The sequence below is a fragment of the Anser brachyrhynchus genome, assembly GCF_964034855.1.
Source record: "Anser brachyrhynchus genome assembly, chromosome: 4".
Classification (NCBI taxonomy): Eukaryota; Metazoa; Chordata; class Aves; order Anseriformes; family Anatidae; genus Anser; species Anser brachyrhynchus.
This window is the reverse complement of record NC_137698.1, coordinates 51,806,505-51,828,013: the sequence shown is the minus strand read 5'-3', so window position 1 is coordinate 51,828,013 and position 21,509 is coordinate 51,806,505. Positions and strand designations below refer to the sequence as shown.

The 21,509-nt window shown below is 38.4% G+C and overlaps 1 protein-coding gene across 1 annotated transcript; it reads left to right on the top strand.

Moving 5' to 3' along the window:
* Nucleotides 1–15,244, top strand: LOC308194251 (OCIA domain-containing protein 1-like). Its single transcript, XM_080589928.1, has 8 exons — nt 1–157; nt 678–762; nt 4,461–4,514; nt 4,994–5,041; nt 8,749–8,878; nt 10,479–10,687; nt 12,045–12,194; nt 14,803–15,244. Exons 1-8 carry the CDS (start codon nt 107–109, stop codon nt 14,838–14,840), a joined length of 765 nt encoding a protein of 254 aa, XP_080446054.1. The 5' UTR covers nt 1–106; the 3' UTR covers nt 14,841–15,244.
* The last annotated feature ends 6,265 nt before the right edge of the window (nt 15,245–21,509 follow it).

Below are 21,509 nucleotides of genomic sequence, written 5' to 3'. Positions count from 1 at the left end.
ACGACGGGCCCCGTCCCCGCCCCGTCCCCGTCCCCGCCTCCGTTGCGGTCGGGGCCCGGCGGAGGGGCGGCCCCGAGCTTCCGCTTCCCGCTGCCGCCGCCCCGCCATGGAGGCCGGGCAGGGCCCCGGCGGCGGGGAGGTGGGCGAGCCCCACGAGGTACGGGCGGCCGCTCGGCACCCGGCAGGCGGGCGGGGGCCCGGCGGGGCCGGGGCCGTGCTGCGGGGGGGAGGCGGCAGCCCCGGGCCCCCCGTACATATACACGGACAGACGGGGAGCCGCGGCCCGGCGCTGTCCGGTGCCGCCCCGCAGTGCCCTTGAGGCCGGCCCCGGCCCGGCCGTGCCCTCGCTGCCGCCTCGGGCAGGGCCCCGCAGGGTGCTAGGGGGGTCACGGCCACGCAGAGCTGGCCTTGGGGGCCCCAGCGGGCCTTCCTGGGGAAAAGGAGTCGGCTGAGTTCGAGCACACACTGAATATATCTCTCTCTCTCCTCTCATTTGTTCCGTAATTATTTTTTTGTAATGGTATATTTCATGTACACAAAAAGGTGTTGGTTCCTTAAGTACAACCGCGTCAAAATACAGGCACTGTGAGGCCTGAAAGCTACAGTAAGCTTTTCACCGACAAATTCTAAACCTTCCTTTTTCTCGTTCTTTTTTTAATCGGTCTCCCCAATAAAAGAATGTGGCACCTAAGCCTTATGTGCCAACCGAGGAGGAACGAAGGCTCCTCAAGGAGTGCGCTGATGAGAGCGCCCGGTATAGAGGTAAGTTGGGTTTGGTGCCGGCTTGGTTTGCCTTCGTCCTGCTCAGAGCGTGTGTTGGCATCTGAGGCCTTAAGGAAGGAAGGCCCAGGTGCAGCTCTCATGGCAGTTCTTTAAGAAGCTGCCCATGGCCTAAAACTGCATCCCAGTGAGTGTTGATCTATGTAGGATTCACGTCTGTTTATTACAAGTTTGCTGGACAGGAGTTGTGTAAAAGGCACAACATGATTTGTAAGGTTTATCCTTTATAACGAGATCCCTTCACGTTTTCAATTAACATGTTTATTAAAAATTGGAAAATAGTTATAATTAACCTAGTCCCACATTTATTTATGTATCTGAATATACTTTTTTGTTTGTCATTTGTATGCTTTCAATTTTTGTTATCTATAGAATGCAAAAATAAAATACTTTAGCTTAGAGCTATTGCTTTCTGTCTTTCTGGAGGCTGGTGAAAAGAGCATTGTATTAATCGCTTAGCTCAACTTTTTGAGAAAATTGCTGTCTGTGAACACCAGATGTTTGGGCTTTTCTGGTAAATAAAAGCTAAGATTCGCAAATGTGATTCTGCAGTCAGTAATTTTTGCACTACAGCTAAGTATACAATAATAAATTTGCATTATTTTCACAGAATATTGTCAAAATTTGATTGAAGTACCAAGATTAAATTCTCTGTTTTTCTTAAAATGTTGATCAACTGAGAATTGATTTGCATTACTTTTTAACTTTGTGTTTGTAGTCCAAACGTTCAGGACATACCTGTATTTATATACACCTGATTAAGAGCTTTGAACAAGCCTTCTGAAGTGATTGCTCTCCACTATTTTATCAGGCTCTAGTAGATTAGTCCTAATGCTGGTAGGTGGTTTAGTAGAGACTGGGACAGAAGAAGAATTTAGCAGCTGGTTTGCTAAACTTAGCACATTGGCACTCTGCTTTCTCCTGGCAGCCAGTAGTTTCAGTGGCAACTTACAAGCCATTATGATTTTGAATTAACAATTCAAGGTCCTACTTCAACTGAGACATTCTTTATTACTTTGGCATTCTCTTCTTCCACTTTTATTCAAATGGTTGGAAGCCTTCTGCTTATTTGGTAAAATCCAGCCGTTTTTGGAAGTGAAGAGAGTCAGGTTCATTAGCAGTAAGATGGTTGTTGTGGCTAATTGATAACCTTTCTCATGGAGGACACAAGGGGAGGGAGTTGTTTGTCTTTCTTCAGGTGTTTTGCTCTGAGTTCTTGACTAGCAGGGAAGCTTACTGCCCTGTTCATCTTTTTGCAGAGACTGAAGAAGCAACATGTAGGTACTGTTTAGAAGCCCCAAATTAGTTTCTTGAGTAGTCTCACTTCAGGGAAACACGTTAGTAATTGGATTTTTCTTCAGGAGTTGCATACTGTACTGTTATCTCTCTAGGAGAGCCTAAAGCCCTTTGCTGTTTTCTGGATCTCCTGTCTTTTTTTCACTGTTCTGCATCGCATGTGCCTATACATTTGTATTAGCTGTGATCAATATGTGTTTTTTGAACGCTCCTTTGCATAGGCTGCCTGTGTGACTGCCTTGACATCATTGCTTCTTACTGTACCAATTCTTGTTATTCACGGGTATTATTATAATTTTATGTATTTCCAAGTTGGAGTCTAATTTTTACCAGTTCTTACAAACCCTCTGTGTTGCAACAGTTCATTGATAACGTCTCTTTCAGAAAACTTGCTAGTCATTTCTTATTTCAGTTTAATAAACATTAGTAATACCAGTAAAACATGTAATCGTGTTATCATATAGTATAAATTCTAATACAGAAAAAAAAATCACCTTGCAATCTACCATGTTATCCTTTGCGCTTTTAATCCCATCAACAGAATCACGCACTTGATGTGACTTTTTCCCCCAGAAAACCATTTTGACTGGAATACATGACATTCCCGCCCTTAATGACTTGCTGCTGATGTATCAGCCTTCCAATATTTTTCCTACGATTTCTTTTGTTCCTCAAGCCGAGTACTTGTTGCCCATAGCAGTGGAAAGCAGCGATGTTCTCTGATCTTTTTAATCTGCTTTTATTTATTTTCTATGCTTGCATATGCATAGTGATTTTTGTGTTGGACTCCAATTTTCATTTACCTATTGCTGTTCTGATTTCTAGTTACCATATTATGTCATTTATATGTGCACTTAGTAGCATTTGTTGCCATTATGGTGTGTAACCTATCTTTGATGTCCAGAACATTTGTGCTAGGTGTATAAGTCATTTCTGTCCTCTGTAGTAAGTTCTGATGGATTTTTTTATATAACTTTTTTTTTCCAGATTTTTTTTCTTACCATTCAGATTGAAATCTGCACTGCCATTCTGTATCTCAAAAAATCTAGAACTCTTAACTTTCAGAAAATCTAGGTCTAGATCTTCTAAAAACATTAGGGCTTTAATTTTCAATACATTTGGAGGTTATGTTCTCTGTTGAAATGTTAACGTAATCTTGCTTGTAAACCATGGAACCAATACTTTTTATTAAAAGTGACATCCAGTCATATTTACCCTAAAATGCTAGTTGGACTCCTAATCTAGTTTAGATCTGTCTGAATTTGTAAAAGAAAAAGCAACAGATAGCATTTTTAAGAATTTTTACAACACTATTAAATTATAGTTTTGCAAACTATTTATCTTGAAATAGGAACTTAACTAGCAGATTGTGCGCTTCAAAATACTATAAACAGGTAGTGCTGTTTACAAAAAAGTTCCCCTAGGTAAAGTTACTGCAAGCCACCGAGCCTTTTTGTAACATCTGTATTTGCAGAGCTGCTTAAAGTGTAGTAATATTGTGACAAGTGTGAGGCCTTAATGTCATCGACTTTAGCATTACCATGGGTGTTATTTTGGTATCACTGTATCTTGTGTTATCTTGGTGGTCTTACAGATAGTTACAAAGAAGTTTCATCTTCCCGATATTGTAATTATCACTGCTTGAAAAAGTATTCCTTTTGTTTCCTGCCATCTCCAAATGCTTTCTGCTGTCCGAAGTAATTCAACACGATAAAAATTGATGTCAACTGTTAAGCAGACTGTGATAGGTGGTAATACTGCTGTGTGTTCATCGTCTTCTCTGCATTCCTGAACCTATCCCCAGTTGTGTAGCTTGATCTGTAAGCTAAAGAAAAACTTGCTTCATTCTTTCATTTGTTGATGAGTAAAACTGATTGAATTACCTAGTTTTATATCAGTTCGTTTTGTTTCTCTGTAAGAGTTGGAGTTATTTAAAAGTTTTCGTATTAAAACAAAATCAAGATTTTTTTGGTTATCAAAAAATTTTAGAGGCACAGGCCTCTATGTGGCCTTTTCTCCTAAAAATCTGCGTTTGCTTCTCAGGTTTAAAGCGCTGCATCTTGATGCCGTAGCAGTTGTAGATGGATGTCAGCACCTGGAATCTTGTACCTTGATCCCATCTGCCACTGGCTTTTGTATTTTAGGAAGCATGAAGTCCAGTGAGGACAGGATAGCACATTAACCAGTGCTTCATTATTTATAGGAGATCTCAAAGCTAGATTTGAGAATGTTTCATACTTGATATAATTTTTTAATTGTATATGCTTAGATTCTCATACAAATGAACCTAGCAAGACCTAACAACTCTAGTTTTGTTGTATATTTTGTTAAATATTATTGAAAATGTTGAAAATTATATTTTAAATAACTTTTCTTCCCTACAGCTTTTCCTTTGGCTGCAGCGAGCATGCTTGCTACTACTTTCTTAATCAAAAAAGGTAAGGTGTTAAAAATACTTAGTTTAATTTGAATTTGCTCAGATAAACTAATTTCTGTTTTTACTAAAGTTACTATACTTAACACCTAATCTGCTGGTAATTAAGACAGGTTCTGACTCTTAAGCTATATGACTTGCAGTTCCTGAAACTAAAAGAACAGAACTTTTAATTAAAATCACATTCTTACCTTTTGCTTGCCATATGCAATATCTCAGTGATTATGAAACAATGTATTCTACAGTGTGTAGTGATACTTTGTGTGATATGATTAAAGAGGTACTTGTTAGATTTTTGTAATATTATGGGGAATTCCAATGTTAGGTTTTCTTGAATTTTCTTTAATTTAAATTTTAAAGGGTAACCTGCTACCCCTGATATTATGCAAGAGAACTGTCACTTTGGATTCATAGAACAGTTAGTGTTTCTTCAACTTAATTCTTAATAACTTATGAATAATTACTTTCATTCCTCATTTTCAGGTATTCTGAGAGAGACCTCAAGATTTGGCTCTTTTACTAAAGTTGCATGTAAGTAAAAACTATACATAAATTCAGCTTGCATTTATGACTTAGGTCCTGGAGTCTGTTGCTCAGATGTAATCCCCATGAGACTAGCTGGCTGATTCACTGTGACTTCACTTCATGCTTATATTGGTAAAACTGTGCCTGAGGTTGTAGCTATGTGATCTGATTTATCCAGTGAATAAATTTCACCTTTCTGCAGTTGATTCTATCAGTCAGCAACTTTTTCGAAATGTTTAACTACAACATCTGATACCAGAAGAATGTATTCAATATCAAAAGGTAGAGTGATTAATTTATTCGTCTTTAAATTTGTGCGACTGAATTTGGATAAGTTTTGTTTGTAGACTTTCTACAGAATTCTAAGATTCAAAATATTCTTGGCAAGTGTAATGTGAGCCTGTAAGATGAAAATATTGCTAACAGACTTTGTACAAGCCTTATTTTTTTTTCCCCTTTTGTGATGGTCCATTGCGGATGAATATTTTTCTATGGTAGAATTTAAAGATGAAACAGCATCATCAGAAATAAATTCATGCTTCAGTAAAAGTGTCTGTAGGAATGTAACCTGTTGCTATTAAAGCATCTCCTGAGATTATTATAGTTGAAAAGAAGTAAATGAAAAATGCTTCTTTTGACTTAGCTTCTATATTTTCCTTGGCTGTATAAACTTGACAGGAGGGAAGAAACAATGGCATTTTCTTTTAGTGCCTGAACTACAAATACTAGCAATTCATGATGCTTCTATCAGAAATTGATTTTTGACAATGATTGTATTTATTGTTCATAGTATCCGTTTAATATTTTTTCTTGTTCTGGCAAGCAAAACTTTTTGACATTGTTTAAAACTTTGTGAGTCTAAATAACATCTTGTAAAATATTAGAACAGCATACTGCTGCAGTGAAGTCTGCCTGAAGGACTTTGCCAGAGTACACCCACCCCTCCCTTCCTAATTTGAAGGTCATTATTCATGTGTCTCGCTTGTCCCATTCAGGCTATTTTAGTGCCTTTTTTTCCTGGACGTTATGTGTGTACAATTATAGGAAAACAGCAATTTCTTGTGAATGATTTTGGATTAAGTATAATCAAAAATAAATTAATAAATTAACCTTTTCAATTTAATACATGACAGTCAAACAGGAAGTTGCCATCTTGCCAATCTGCCCAGATGCAGTCAGTTACAGCCAGTTACTATTACAGTTTACTTCAGTGGGAAGAGGGTAAAACCCATGATTTGTGGTGAAGGAAATGTTGTTTAAGCAGATAAATGAATGAGAGAGACTAGGGCTGCCATTTGTTTATGGTAAGTTCTGCTTGCTTTTTTGAACGCCAAACAATATTATAACAAACCTTTCTAATAAATAATAGAATTGCTATTTCCCTGATACCTATGCATTTGTAAGTAAGGGCCATGTTCCTCCTGTTTAGAAGAACTAAATTTTGAAATCAAAGAAGAAAATAAGGAGCAGCTGGACTGGACCAGCTCTTCTCAAAGTTAAGGTTATTAGTCAAAATTCTTCTGGCTTCTGTTCAGTGTACACTGGTGGGCATACAGACTTTCATTTTATGTTTAAAGAACTTTCCATGTAAAGTATGTTTTGATTGTTTTTCAGTAGGTAACTATATGTGATTTATGTACTTCTTAAATACATCTTAGGTGCATTTGGGGGGAAGGGAGGAGGCATAGTCGCAGTTTAAAAGGCCTGAGTTAAGCAGTTTTCATTTCATTCTCATATTGTTTAGGTCAGATGCAGCTACTGTCTACAGGATCTTCCTGCTAAGTATTGCCAGAGACATGGTTTACAGGTCCAAATCATGTCTCATAATTTAACTGTACATTCCTCCTGCAGTGACATCTGGTCAAAGGAAGCAGTTGTGTTGTTTTTTTTTCCCTTGATGAGTTCTGAAAGAAGAGCACATCAAATTCCAGACGCTGCTACTTCATAGTTAGCTGATGATAAACAATGATAAAACAGCTTAAGAACATTCCTGCATTCCTGGTGTCACTGATCTGCGCATAGCAAAGCTGTGTCTGTTGATCACGGTCTGCTAATGGTCCGTGTCTCTTCTGGTTGGTAGACTCTGAAGTGTATCCATGCTTGACTGCAGTAATGGTCTTTTATATCTAGTTAACGTAGTTGGGTCAGGTGGGGACTGAAGACATCAAGACACATGAGGAGCAGCTGAGGTCCCTTGGTTTGTCCAGCCCAGAGCAGAGCAGGCTGAGGGGAGGCCTCATGGCGGCCTGCAGCTCCCTCACGAGGGGAGCGGAGGGGCAGGTGCTGAGCTCTCTGAGAATAACCAATGCTCTCTGCAAGGTTTCAAAAGAGTAGTTACATTGATAAGCAAAGACACGGTATATCTGTCAAGGAAGGACAATATTTCAATCCAGTATTAAAGTTTAAAATATAATTTCAGAGCAGAGCAGGCTGAGGGGAGGCCTCATGGCGGCCTCACGAGGGGAGCGGAGGGGCAGGCGCTGAGCTCTGCTCTCTGGGGACAGCGACAGGACCCGAGGGAACGGCATGGAGCTGGGACAGGGGAGGGTCAGGCTGGGCGTTAGGGAAAGGTTCTGCACCCAGAGGTGGGTGGGCACTGGGACAGGGTCCCCAGGGCAGTGGTTATGGCGCTGAGCCTGCCAGAATTCAAGAAGCGTTTGGACAACGCTCTCAGACACAGGGTCTGATTTTTGGGTGGTCCTGTGTGGAGCCAGGAGTTGGACTCTGATCCTTATGGGTCTCTTCCCACTCAGGATATTCTATGATTCTGTTTGGTATTAGCCTATAGTGGGACCTGGCCTCCTTTATCTCTCTGATTAGCTTCTCTAAAGTCTTGTTACAGTGAACACAGAAGAAGCAGAGAACGATACCTGATTTACTGTACTAATTTGGAAAATGTAGATTATCTGGCTGTCAGTTATGTAATAACAGAAAACAAATATTTTAGCCACTAATTACTTCGGGTAAAACATTTTCTCAAGAGATGTTTCCATGTGTCCCAACTAGAAGACCTCAAGAAAAGGGAGCATTAACCTTTTGCATAAATTACAAAGAGAATCACCTATGCTGCTTAACTTTATTTTGCTAAATATCTAGTTTGAATTCTCATTTGGTCAAAAAAACTACTGTGATCATTTAGTGTTATGTCCTGCCTGGCAGATCAAAATGTCTTATGCACCACTCGGAAAGCGTTTGCCTACAGATTGCAAATAATTCAGTTGTTTGTCCTCAGGCAACCTCTTCAGAAGATGACGAGCCTAGTATTGAAATTTCGTAGACTTCTCTTCATACTGGTGAAAGCCTTTTCAAGATCTGTCTGTTCTGATGGATTGAATTCTCAGAATTTTCTGCCTTTGTTTATTCCTTACCATTTTGTCATCTTTGATAGTTGCTGTTTCTGGATCTTGGGAAAAGCTGACGGGAATTCTCTTCTTTGTTACCTTTCACTCATTAATTACTAGCTGAAGTCATCAGATACTCATGTCATGTCTAAGTCTCTCTAAGTATGTCTCTGTTCAGCTCTTGCATTTGTTTTTAGTACCCTTTGTCCACAAAACTAGCAAAGAGATGACTACTGCATTTTTTTATTTCAGATCTAATCTTTTTTTTTCTTTAATTCAAGGTGCTGTGTAATTCATTGGAAATGATTACTTTAAAACTATGTTGAATGTTATGATACAGCATATAAAATCATCTTTTCTCTTTTAATAAAGTTGCTGGAACGTGTGGATACCTGGCTGGAAAGATATCCTACTTGCCAATCTGTAGCGAGAAATTTAAGAAACTGAAGGACTCCCCAATAGGAGATGTTCTACGACAAGCTCAGAGACATAGTTCGCATTCGTAAGAATTTAATTCTTTTAAATTTAAACCTTCAGATAATCTACACCTTCAGATCTGCACCTTTCCTCCTCTCTCTTCTGCCTCTTTCTGCCACTTTCAGGAAGCTGTATCATCTGTATGAACTGGCCAGCTGTAAAACACACATTTTGAATTTGTTACATACAACTGATTACTTTGAGGAATAGAAAAAGAAGCATTTTAATTTAGAAGGAATATATTTTGATAAGAGAGACTTGTTTTCCTGTGGAATTTACTTACAGTAGTGTGACATCAGAACTTGCCCTTCTCAGCTGAGAAGTAAACTAAGTTAACTGAAATAAAATAGTGTTACTTTCTGGAAGCTTTTCCCATAGTTTAGTTTGATTGAAGTAGGAAGAGGGTGGAAATGATTTCAGTGTTTATCAAAGGAAAGAGCTCAGTAAACAATATCAGTGCAGGAAGAAGCATGGTGGTCAGACTTAATGCTGTTTGTTTAAATCCTTTACATCTGTAACAGCATTATGCTGTACATATGAGAAACTCATCAGGTTCTTAAAACTATTTCCTGTTTTGTTCCAGAATGTTTTCTACTTCAAGTGGTGTTTAATTACAAATCACTTTTGGAATATCTCACTTAAACCCTTGATTCAAAACCGGGACAGCAATAGCAATCTTTGGATAGTGAGTAGATAGTGAGTCCTGCTATTACTGTGTGCTAAGATTTGTTAGATTTTCATGTAGGACTTTATTAAATTTCTATTACTTTTTTGGTTTAGATTTATGACAGTTTTGTCTGCAAGGTTTTTGTAGGCAAATTAACTGCAGATGTTCTTCATATGAAATTAAAAGTACAGCTGAACAGAAATTTCAAGTACAAGGTGAATGCATACTCTAGTGGCACCAAGAGGATGGCATTTTTGATAGAGACAGACAAATTACTATGTAGTGGTTTGTAGGGCCAGTTTGAGTTGGTAGTGAATACTCGAGAGTATCAAGCATCGGTTTCCATAGTATTTTTTGTGTGGTCTTATTTTTTTTTTCTCTGAGAACTCATTAATGCTTCTGCTGAAAAATTAAATGAGCAACTCAGTAAACTGTTACAGTTTTGTTTCCACAACACAGTTCTTCATTCTCCTTTTCTTCTGTTGTGTATTATTGGTCAGTTATAGTAGCTTGTAATAACGCAGGGTTTTAAGTTGCAAATTCTTCCTAAAAGATCTTTAGAACTAACTGTAGTTCACATGCTGCCACTAGTTACAAGGACACACCCTGTACTATTTGTGTCTGATGCGTTTTTGCTCTCTGAAGAGTCCCTGGGGGGAGGGATTGTCATTTTTATGTTGTAAAGTGCAAAACACTTTCTCTTTTGTCTTCTGTTTTAGAGATTTTCGGGTATGATTTGATTTTCTGGGAGGAAGGAAAGGGTGTTGAGAAAGGGACTATATAGATCTTTGCAATGTTAAAGAAATCTTTTTTTTTAAGACAGTAATTCATGTTGTTGGAAAATAAATTAAACCATTTACCAGAGTATGTTCTGCAGCTGCACACAACTCTACTCTTATAGTTTAATTTTAACTTGTTAACAGTTCTGTATTTAATATTTAATTTTATTATTTTTCAGCCGTTCCAGCCGGAAATCTGAATTTTCAGATACGCCTTCTCAGTCATTTACTGAACCTTCTTCTCCAAGAGCTGGATTCCCACTTTCTTCTACATATTCAGATGATTATAGTTCAACAGACAGAGGCCTCTCTAGCTACGAACCTGTTCCATTCAGTGCTTCCCTGAATGAATCTTCGCCTACAGGAATCACTGATTATGCTGTGCAAGGTGTGATACGTCTTAGTATTTAGCAATTGGTAGTTCAGTAACTCTTAGCTGTCTCTTAGATAGTTCTCTCATTAAACTTAATTCCATCCCATGCAAACGTGTGGGATAATGCAGCTTTTTGAATTAAACACCCTGAAGTTCCCAGAATTGTTTCAGAGGGAGAAGGTAAATATGTGTGTTATTTTCTAACTTTAATCTAAATATAGGTGGTTTTTTTCTTTTTTTTTTGTCGTTCTAATTGCAAGTAAATTAATTTACAAGGTTTAGTCTGTTAGGAAACTAAACCTGCAGACAACTCACCCTGGCTTGAAGTTCTTTTTGATTTAAATTAAAGTGAATATGCCAACCATTTCACTGCACCTGATAAGAAAGGCTAGCAGACAAATGGTAGAGACTATGGTTTAAGTTGTTTCATTTTCACCAGTGGTGGTGCTTTAACTGTATACTACTACAATTCAGTGATATTAAAATGTTTTTTATAATGTGACAAACGTTTAAATCTTCTGAGAACTGAATGCATATTGTGTTCTCTCATGCAACAGCTGATTTTTCCATGAAGTAAAATGGTTTTAAAGTACTGGTTTGTGCAGCTGTTGCCCTCCTTCCAATATGAACTCTATCCTCAGCTATTGCAGGGGGCAGGGGAAACACTACTCTGAATCTCTGTGGTACACAAAGGAGGAAGCTACTGTCCATTGCAGTTACATGTTTTGAATCGGTTTGTGTTTTTAATTACTCGATGGAAAATGTCTTATTTCACGCACAAAAAAAGCCCTTTCATGCAACTCACTTTTAGTTATATAAAAGTTTTGGATGTAGATGTGTCAAGGGACTTGTAATAACACTTCATTACAAATATTGACAGTTTATAAAGCCTGAAGTATAGAACCAAGATTCTGCATTGTAAAAGTAGATAAAGTGTTTATTAAGTGACCTATGATGGATGTAGTCCCAATGCTTTGATAGCAGAATGTAAAGCCTGAATGCAGACATTCGAGATTCACTCAGGTTTCTCTACAGAAATTATAAATATATCGAATGTATGACTAGCATTAATTTTACATAAAGTGACCAGAACTGTTTTATCCATCGGGGACCACACGACTGTTAGGCTTTCCACTAGATAAAATGACAAAAATAAGTTAACTGCTGATCTTTTAAAACAGACAAAATGAAAAGGATAAAAGGAAATGAATGAATTAAGGACCACGTACATTCTCAGTTGCATTTTGAATTGCAGCTGTCACGCTCCTTTTCATTTGGGGTTGAGCTGTAATTAACTGACATTCTAGACTAGGTTGTAGCCAAGTTTAGTTGATTGTCATTTCTAGTATTTTGGTGTTTGTTTTGTTTTCAGAACCTACTCCAATTCCAGAAGAAAGTCGTAAAAAAAAAACTGTCACATATGAAGAATTAAGGAATAAACACAGAGAAACGTACGAAGTAATGGTACCACCAAAGGCAGAAACTCCAATCAAGTTGCCACAGGAAAAACCAGCTAAGGAAGGTAATGTGCTGATTCACAACAATACATGGTAAACTCAAACAGTAGCAATATTTTTAAAAATAGTTACAGACCCAAAGCTTAATTCTGCCTACCCTTTAAGCAACATTGTTACAGTATCTGCAAGTATCTGATATGTGATGTAATCTATTGTTTCATATTTCAAATTAATTCTATTTTCAAAAAGATTGATCTTCCAACAGCAGATTGTAAATCCTCTTCTCTGTCCATATTGCTTTGGGACAGACTCGGAAAATCTCATAGCTTCTTTTTTAAAAAATACATTGTGCAACATATTTCAACAAAGAATTCTCTGAGCTCAGAGAGAGTGAAGAGTTTTAGCTATGGAGGGGGGTGCATGTTTTAGATAGCATTGTTCTATCAAAATAGAGCACATAGTTGATGGTTTTGAAGTGGGGGGCATTTATGAATTGTTTCATTTGGAATTAGCGCATTTCTATAGCAGCATTGTTTGTAGAGGTTCATTACCCTACATTAAAACTCAAAGGAAGGAAACGGTATTTGGCAGCAATATTGAGATTTGTTTTCACAGTGAGAAACAAAACTTTACACAGCAAAATAAGAATGCAGTGCCCTGAAGGATAAGGCTTCATTCAGTCAACTCTGACTTGATCAGGTTTTTTGAAAAGGAGACACCAGTAGCAATTTATGTTTACTCGCTCTAGAACGGTGTTATTTAGTGTGACATCTGTGAAAACGATGTCAGCAGGAGGAATGTCAGTTGTAATTGTTTCATTTTGTATGCAGTGTCCAGCCTTCTCAATCACAACGCAATGAGACATGTAGGAATAGATGATATTTCCTATTAGGCATACACAGTTGTAATAAATATACACATATATATATAAATGCAGAAAGGTCTAAAATAGTAATAGTAAGCTTTGGAACAGTGTTGCTTAGGAAGGTAAATCTATTACATCCTTGTGTAATACTCTTTCCAGATCATTAGTCTTTAGACAAATCTACATGGTCTTGAAATAAAAATTACAAACAATGATCGGGTAGTGATTTCAATGTTGTTAAGAGAATAAGTCTTTTTCTGTTATTACATGACTTTGTCAAAGGAAACATTAAGAAATTATTGAGCTGTTCTTTCAGGTTCTAAGTTCAGTCAGCTGCTTTACACAATCATTGATTTACGCTATTTCTTTTTCAATATAATTCTCCACAAATAGAAAGCCAGTAGAAACATCACTTGAAAGCCATAAGGAGAAAACTTAGGCAGCATTCTGCAAACCTTGCCATCCTCCATGGCAAATCTTATGGCTAAGAAATGAGAATGCATTCATTATTTTCAGTTATTTGAGTTATTATAAAATGTTAATCCACAATATTGCCTTCTCTGTTGTATTTCTGTGTTTTGTTTGATGGGTGTAGTCAGGCTTTGAGACTAGAACTACACTGAGCAGCGCATGAGATTTGTAAATAAACTTTCAAGAGTACCTGTTTGTTAGAGAAAGGAGTAAGAAGGGAGTACAAAAATTCAGAATTGTTTTATAAGTGGAGGTATGTTTAAATCTACTGATGTCATGGGCTAAAATCTGATTCAGCTTCTTGTGTCATATGGGACACGTTACTTGGTTGTACATCCTGAACCATTACCCCTTTGTTCATCATCTTATCTCCCTGTTGTAGGAACCAGACTAGCAAATAGGAGACGGGTTTCTGTCCTCTGATGCAAGGACAGAAGGGAAAACTAACCATGTAGGAAGCAGTCCCTAGCTTCCATCTGCTGGTGCCTTTTCCCTTTGTTGTAACAGTATGAATTTGAGTAGCTGCATAGTGAACTGGACTGGACTGTTTTTTCAGGGAATGAGCATGACTTGTTAAGCTGCCATGATTAATAAAAATGGCAATCAAATCATAGGTTGAGACAGCTTCTCATTGTGCCTCACCTGCAATATCAATCTGCTCCTCTTGCCCAGAGAAGCTGTGGATGCCCCATCCCAGGCTGGATGGGGCTTAGGGCAGCCTGGGCTGGTGGGAGGTGTCCCTGCCCATGGCGGGGGGTTGGGACTGGGTGGGCTTTGAGGTCCCTTCCAACCCAAACCATTTTTCAACTATGCAAGACAGATCTGAAAAAAATCCTTTAAGACCAGTACTCTGTTTTTTCTTCTCTGACTCACTTCTGTACTAAAGGAAGCTGCCAAATAATAATGGCTGAGTAGTTTCCTAGTAGGGATTACTGATTTTTGTTTGTCTTTGTGTTTTTAACTATCCTGAATCCATCCAATTGTGCGCGTAACTACATTATGTAGCCACATATTTATTGTAACATTCCTTGCCCGTTTCCACCAATTGTCTTTGTTTCACCCACATGTTGTGTTTGTTTCAAAGTAATTACAAATTCTGCAGGGCAGAAATCAGCACAGTAGGCCTCTGGGCTGAGTATTAATTCATTAAAGAATAATGAATTACAGACTTTCTTCTCCCCATTTATTAAAAATTAGTTTAAATTAGATGTGTATTGTACTGTGACTGATGCTGTCCCCACTTACTACTTCAAATTGCAATGTACCCTAGTTTTTGGCACTGGATAGCTTTGGGAGTTAAATTTAATAACATGACTACTGTTTCTTTTTTTTTTCAGTTAAAGTAAATAAGTATGGAGATACCTGGGATGAGTAAGAACCGAATGAAGAACTGAAGAAAATTATCTCCTGTCAGCCAACTTGAACTTCATCTTTATCAGTCACGAATACTGGCAGCTTTGATGTGTTCTGCCAGGCACAGTTACTAATAAATGAGAAAATCTTGACTTGCTGGAATATTTAAAAAAAAAAAAAATGTATTTAGGCTGAAGATTCTTTTTTATTTTGCATAAATGACAAGCCAGGGTATTGTGAGGTGTCATGATTGTAAACCATTAGTGCTATTGTTTAAGAATGAAAAAGCTAACTAGCAATAACTAATATAAATGTACAAGAAGGGGTGAAATGTGTGTAAATAAAAGCAATTATATGTATTGGAAAGGAAAAAAATAACGATCTTCTGAAACTTTGAAGATTTGCATTAAAAGTTACCTGTAGAAATAACCTCTCACTGTGTTTTATCTGAAAGTATGCTTGAAACCTTAAAATGTTACCATACTTAGTAATGTTTGGAATAATACTGAATTATTAGGAGAAAAAGGGTAGAGGAAACTAGCCAAATACAGGAGTAACTGTACTGAATAGGACTTGCCTTTTCAAAGCTTTCTCTGGGTGACAGTTGTGTTTTTATACTGGTCTTCTGATTTGCCCACACTGGGTCTCTTAGGACAGTCAATGCAGAATAAAATGATTGAATGAAACTGCAGGTATTTAAAATAGCTATATTTAAGTGCAAAAGGCTAAACTGGACAAACTGTTAGAAGTTTGATATCTTGACTTAATATTAATTTTTGTGCATTGTCTTTTTTCTCCGTTTGTGCTTGTCATGGCCAAAAAAAAAATAACAACATTTGAGACTGTTCATGGAGAAAAGATCCTGATCAGTGGAGTATTGCATTGTTATTACCTGTAAGAACTGAGCTACGTTGGCAAAACTACTGAAAAGTATTTCCTAACGTTTGCATCACCTGCTCTGTCTCAAAACACTTTTTTTTTTCTGTCCATTAGATCCTCTCATTTTCAGTTGTGCTGTGTAATCTCACAGCATTGTTTTGTTTTGACTCTTAGGCTATAGGTGAGCAAAAACCATGATGAAGTTAACAGCATAAAAAGCATTGCTGGCTTCTTTGTTGGAGATGAAAAATAGCCTACCAAGAAGAAAGTTCTTGACTCTGATTTAGTGGACTAGCAGCAGAGCAACATGAGTAAGAAGGTAATTTTAGGTAGGTAAAGAACAATCAGCTGAAATGGGAGGAAGAAAATGACTAAAAGATGAGGGAATGCTTTAAGAGACAAGTACTATTTATAACCATCAAAACAGGAAGATTGCTATCAGATAAGCTGAGAGAGAGGATTGTGCTAATCGGATGAGCCTGAAGTTGTATCAGAAATTTAACTTAGAGAGAATGCTTCTTGTGCCCATGATGAGAACTGTGAAAATACAGGAAGCTTGCTAGAGTTACATTACTATATATTTTTTAGTGCACCATTCCAAAGCTGACTGGATTTATCATGAAAACAAAGTTTCCTAGTTGTGAGTTACCCAAGTAACAGGATGCAGAAGATTTAGGTGATTAAAATAGAGCAGATTAGAAGAAATGATTTTTCTGTTGAAAGAATGAAAATTTTGGGCAAATAAAAGGTCTCCAAGCTGTTGATATAAAAATGGGATCTCAAAGACTCTTGCCTCAAATTAATATTTCAAGTGGACAAATAGAGCATTTTACATAAACTGTATTAGTTTTTATTTTTCCTCAGTGAAGAAAACAAAAGGCATATGTAGTATATAATTAATGTTTTAAAGGCCTACGCTGCCTAATGTAACGTGTATTTCTAAATTGAGCGTAATGTTCTCGTTCTGCTGCATATGGCTAGGATCTCTCAGAGGACATACTTTTTTTCCTTAGGAAAATGTTGGGTTTACCATCAAACAATTTAAAATTCTGTTCTTGCCTGAGCATTTGGCTTTCTAAGCATTAAATACAAGAGTTGTCACAATCATACCTGTTAATAGGCTGTAGAAAACTAGCTTTTTGCCAAGGTGGGGTCACGTTCATCTTGCTGTGGCAAAGCGCGTGTTGAATCGCTGCTTCGCTCAGTAGCTGTGGGAGTTCAGCCTTATTCCTCCCCTTTTTCTGCACACCTTCCGTTCAGTACCACCTTGGTTCAGAGTGTTCTCTTCCAGCCTTAGGATTTCATATAGGGTATCCAGTTACTTATGAGGAGCTTCTGCGTTTCTGCCGCACTTGCATAATTTATTTTTCTGCTGAATCCTAAGAGCCGATGGCATGGTTATCACTGAAAATGTGTCTGTGTGTAAAGAACTAGGAAGAATGGTGAATGTGTGAAGAAAGCAGGACTGATCCTCCCCGTTCTATGTTTAAATGTATTTCCAGCTCATACACAGCATATTTTTCTTAATTCATTAACCATGCTGACTGTTTTACTTGCATTTAGGTCCCTCAGTGCTCCAGACAGCACAGTAAGAATTTCGCTTTGCATTACCACTTACATTTCCAATTGGCTGCTTCTACAGCCTGACCTAACAACAAAGAGAGTGGCATTAAAAAAGAGCTGAAGTTGTCCTATGGGCCATCATACCTGTGTGTTCGTAATAAATGTGAATTAACTCAATTCACCTTTATTGTAAAGCTAAATAAATTTTCTTTTGTTCCTCAGAATAAACTTTAATTATGTAAAAAATTAACTGCTATACCCTAAAGCAAACACCAGCAAATTAGTCTTTTTTTTTTTCCCTGTGAACAATTCTAAAAAGGCTGTAAAGTAACTGCTCTCACTGTTTCTTAAAACTCTTAACAATAAGCAGCTGCATGGCCAATTTAAAGGATTTGGTAGCATTGTCCTAAAATCTGTTGTTACTAATGTGCATGAGCATAGAGAGGGAGAGAATTGTGTAAAGTGCCTCAGCTCTTTGGCAGCTGGTAAAGCTCTAACAAAATGCTGGTCCTAAATGCTTTTGTCTTTGCCCAAATTGAGGGACGTGTTCAAAGTAAGAACACAGTGGGACCTTTTGAGGAGTTTGTTCCTGCCGAAGTTGTTTGGTACACATCTAAATTGAAGAGAAATGTGTATATGAAAAATAATTCGATTTACCTAATGAAAGCTAAAGCAGGTTTGTGGAAGGGGGAAATAGTGTGCACTATTCCAAACCAAGCCCACAGATTTCCTGACTCGTCTGCTATTTGTTGGAAGAATTGTTTGTCTTCCCCATGGTTGTTCGTAGTGAGGAACCCGGCCGTCCTTGCGCGCGGCACAGCTGTGCATCCAGCTACGGCCCTCGGCTGCCACACGTGCATCAGACCTTCGGTAGCGAGGCTTTGCTTGCAACACATTCTTTCTGGTTTGCAGCCAGACTGGCTTATCTCCGTAATCTGTTAAAGGACAGAATGGCACTATAAATAGCCCTTTACGTTTTGTAGCTTGGTGGCCTGTTAAATGGCTTAGGGAAATTAACAGATCGTGTTTGGATTTCAATCTCGAGGCAGTAAATGGGAAAATTTGCTTCTCTTTGCTGTGTCAGCCTCTTGCCTTAGGGCTATTTGTAGGGGTTTGCACTACTTCAGCTAAGCCAAAGTAAGTTTGCACACAGGTATGCTTGGAGTCCATAGATTAAATATTTTCTTTGCTAATGTAAGAACTGGATGTAAGCCAGCAGCACCTGACAGAAGTTCTGAGGGATTCCTGAGTAGCTGCATTAGAAAGAGCCCTGAACCAAGGATGGGACCAGAGCGTCTCATACATGTACAGCCTGGGCCGGGGCAAGGTCCCAGGTCATAAGAGCAACAAGGGAATTGTTCTTTCCACATAACAAGGGGAAAAAAAGAAAAAAAATAGTATTTTTTATTTAAGTAAAGCAATAAAGCAAAACTAGAAACACATAGCCACTCAGGTTGTAAAATGTGACCAAAGTAAACAGCTATTGAGAGAGCTGCTGGCTAGTATATGACAATCTCTTGCGGATTCATTTATATGCGTTCAGATAAATTAAAACTATAATTCTGAAAGAATCACACAGTAATAGCCATCATCTAAAGCATTTGTTTCTGTTTACTCTCTTTAACGCTAACAATGCTGATACTGTGCTACTTATATGTTAGTGTTTTAATACTTAGCACTTGTTTACTCATTTTTACTCAGTTACTGTTATTTTTTTCAATTAAGAGATTCAAAATTTCCTGAGGTTTTACCATCTATAGCAGAATGGTAATACAGAGTTGGATACAAAGGATATTCAATCAAATATAGCTTTCACTTATCGTTAACCTGAGAAAAAAACTTGTAAGATGAAGGAGAAATGAAGGGTTTGATAAATTGCCTTTGCCAAAACTGCAAGTAAATTAGGATAAAAAATCCCTAGTGTGTAACCTTTTTGTAGTTCTTCCTGCTGCTCAGTGATGATGTGTAGAATTGGGATACGCAATCTTAGCATGAACTGCTTCCAACGCCCAAAATGGCAAATTCATTCCTTACCAGGAATAATATGCATTATTTATTCTTTCTAATCCACACTGGAAGCACATTTCTAGTACATTTTTTAATTAAGTTTTAATTAAGCTAAAATTTAAGTTCTATATAAATTTAATGACACAAATAATTTTTGTAGAATCATTTTTGTTTGGTTTAATTCTGTATGTTAAATGTCATTGCTATCGTAAGTGTCTTAGGATAACTAACATTTTATAATAGCATAGCTGGTACAGAAAAGGGTGGCTGGTTGCAGTAGCTGATGTCTAAACAGTATTGATGGGTTATTAACGATGTCTACATCATAGAAATACACAGTGCTACATAGAAAATATTTCTGCTGGTATATAGTGTCCTGCAGTCAGTGCATATGGCTACACTGAAGAGCTAAGTCCATTTTTTCGTCCCCTTACATTCTATGAAGTTCTCACATTCGTATTTGCTTCCTTAGCCTCTACCTGCTAGGTGATGCACGGCTGTGAAGGCTGCGGGAGCAACAAGTGCGCGAGGAGGAGCCCCGCAGCCCCGCGTGAGTTCTGTGCAGCGACAGGCCGGGGATAATGAACAAGGGGAACTGGCAGGGCTGGCGGGGCAGCTGGCCGACCCACCAGCAGCCACCTGCCGGGCAGCCTGGTAGGAAACCCCGGGGCAGACAAGGGCAGGCTTTGTGCCTGACAGCCGCCGAGGGCAGCTTCTGAGGGTAGGACGATCTGCTTGATTCACGGAGCTAAGCAGTAGACTGGGGGAGATTAAGTGGCAAGCATTTGCTGCTGGCTAAGGTTTCGGATTTTTATTTTAAGTATTACACGTGCAGGAGATAAGCTTGGGCATGTCCATTGCAGTCATCAGTGATCTCAGCCTACAGCTGGAGTGAGGGAAGGGTAGGCTTTAAGTATGCCCCTAGGAGGAGGTATTAAAGCTGCTTCTTGCTCTGAAATACCTGAGCTTGCCCATGTGACTTACCAGCACAGCGCTGCTGCTGAATGATCAAAAGACACTCACGTGAGAAGTAACACTTAAAACTTCAGGTAAGTGGTTTTTGTTTCTGGCACTTGCTTTGGACATGCCACTGCTCTCAGGCAATCTGTATGTCAAAAATGACAGGAAAAACCTCTGCTCCCATGCTAATGCTGCTTTACCCTTAGTAAGCAGAGAAAAGAACCACATATAAATGCCTTTCATTACAATATGTCTTTCCTCAGGAGTCTTTGATCTTGTGTTCTCTGTACATAAAGATGCTTCAATCTTCACTTTAAGCATTAACTGCGTGTTTTGTTTCATTTGGCAACACTCTCAGCTTGTGTTGTGGTTTTTTTTCCGTTTCTTTTTTTAAAGAGCTATAAGAACATTAGAATCGCTGTAATGGTGGTCCTGTCTCCCACCTTGGCTAAAAAGAGATCCTGCACTAGTACACCATCCTGTCCTCCAGTGATCAGAGCGTAAGAGCTTCCTGAGACAACGGCTGCAGCTGGAGCGTGCAAATCCAGATGTTTCACAGCCACCAGTTCTCTGGGGCGATGGTGCCTTTTGGAGCCTTTTTGTTTGTTTTTGCCACATCCTGTGGCAGTAACAGAATTGTGCTGTGTAAAGAAGTGCTTCTTTCAATTTAAATTGGATTTTACTGAGTGCTGACTGGTTGTCGTTTTATGAAAAACAGCAATTACTCATTCCCTATTCGTCTTTGATGATGGAGACACTATATTCCTCATCTTGGCTTGCTTAACTGGAGAGTTACTTAATTCATTTCTTGAGAAGAAACCATTTTCTACCTCTGATCGTTCTTTCCCCCTCCCCTTTTGTGTATCTCAGCTCTGTTGTGCACCATTTGAGTGGAAGCACCACAATGTTCATGGTAAGGGCACACTATGTATTACACGTCTATATTTTCCTAGGAATGTTTTATGTTCTACTTGCCTTTTGGCTGCCGTAGACCACAGATCTGCTGTCTCAGAAAACCATGCAACATGACTCCCCAGTCTCCGTACTGAGAATGTCAGAGTAATTTAAAACCAGACATATGACGCAATTAACATTTTTTCTCATGTGCTACTGATGACAATGAGGCTTATTACTCAGTCTCTCAACACTGAGGTTTTGGGGTTTTTTTTAGCTCTTCTGTCATTTTGTCATCAATAAATGTGGTCATGTTTCCTTTGGCAGATTCTCTGTCAATGTGTTGACCAGAAGCCTTCTCAAGCCTTCTAGATTTTGAACTGCCCTT

Bases quoted from the DNA above. Each gene is read 5' to 3' on its own strand.
- LOC308194251 (XM_080589928.1), top strand. From the start codon at position 107: ATGGAGGCCGGGCAGGGCCCCGGCGGCGGGGAGGTGGGCGAGCCCCAC. The intron at 763-4,460 runs GTAAGTTGGGTT...TCTTCCCTACAG, and splicing joins TGAGAGCGCCCGGTATAGAG to CTTTTCCTTTGGCTGCAGCG. The intron at 12,195-14,802 runs GTAATGTGCTGA...TTTTTTTTTCAG, and splicing joins GGAAAAACCAGCTAAGGAAG to TTAAAGTAAATAAGTATGGA.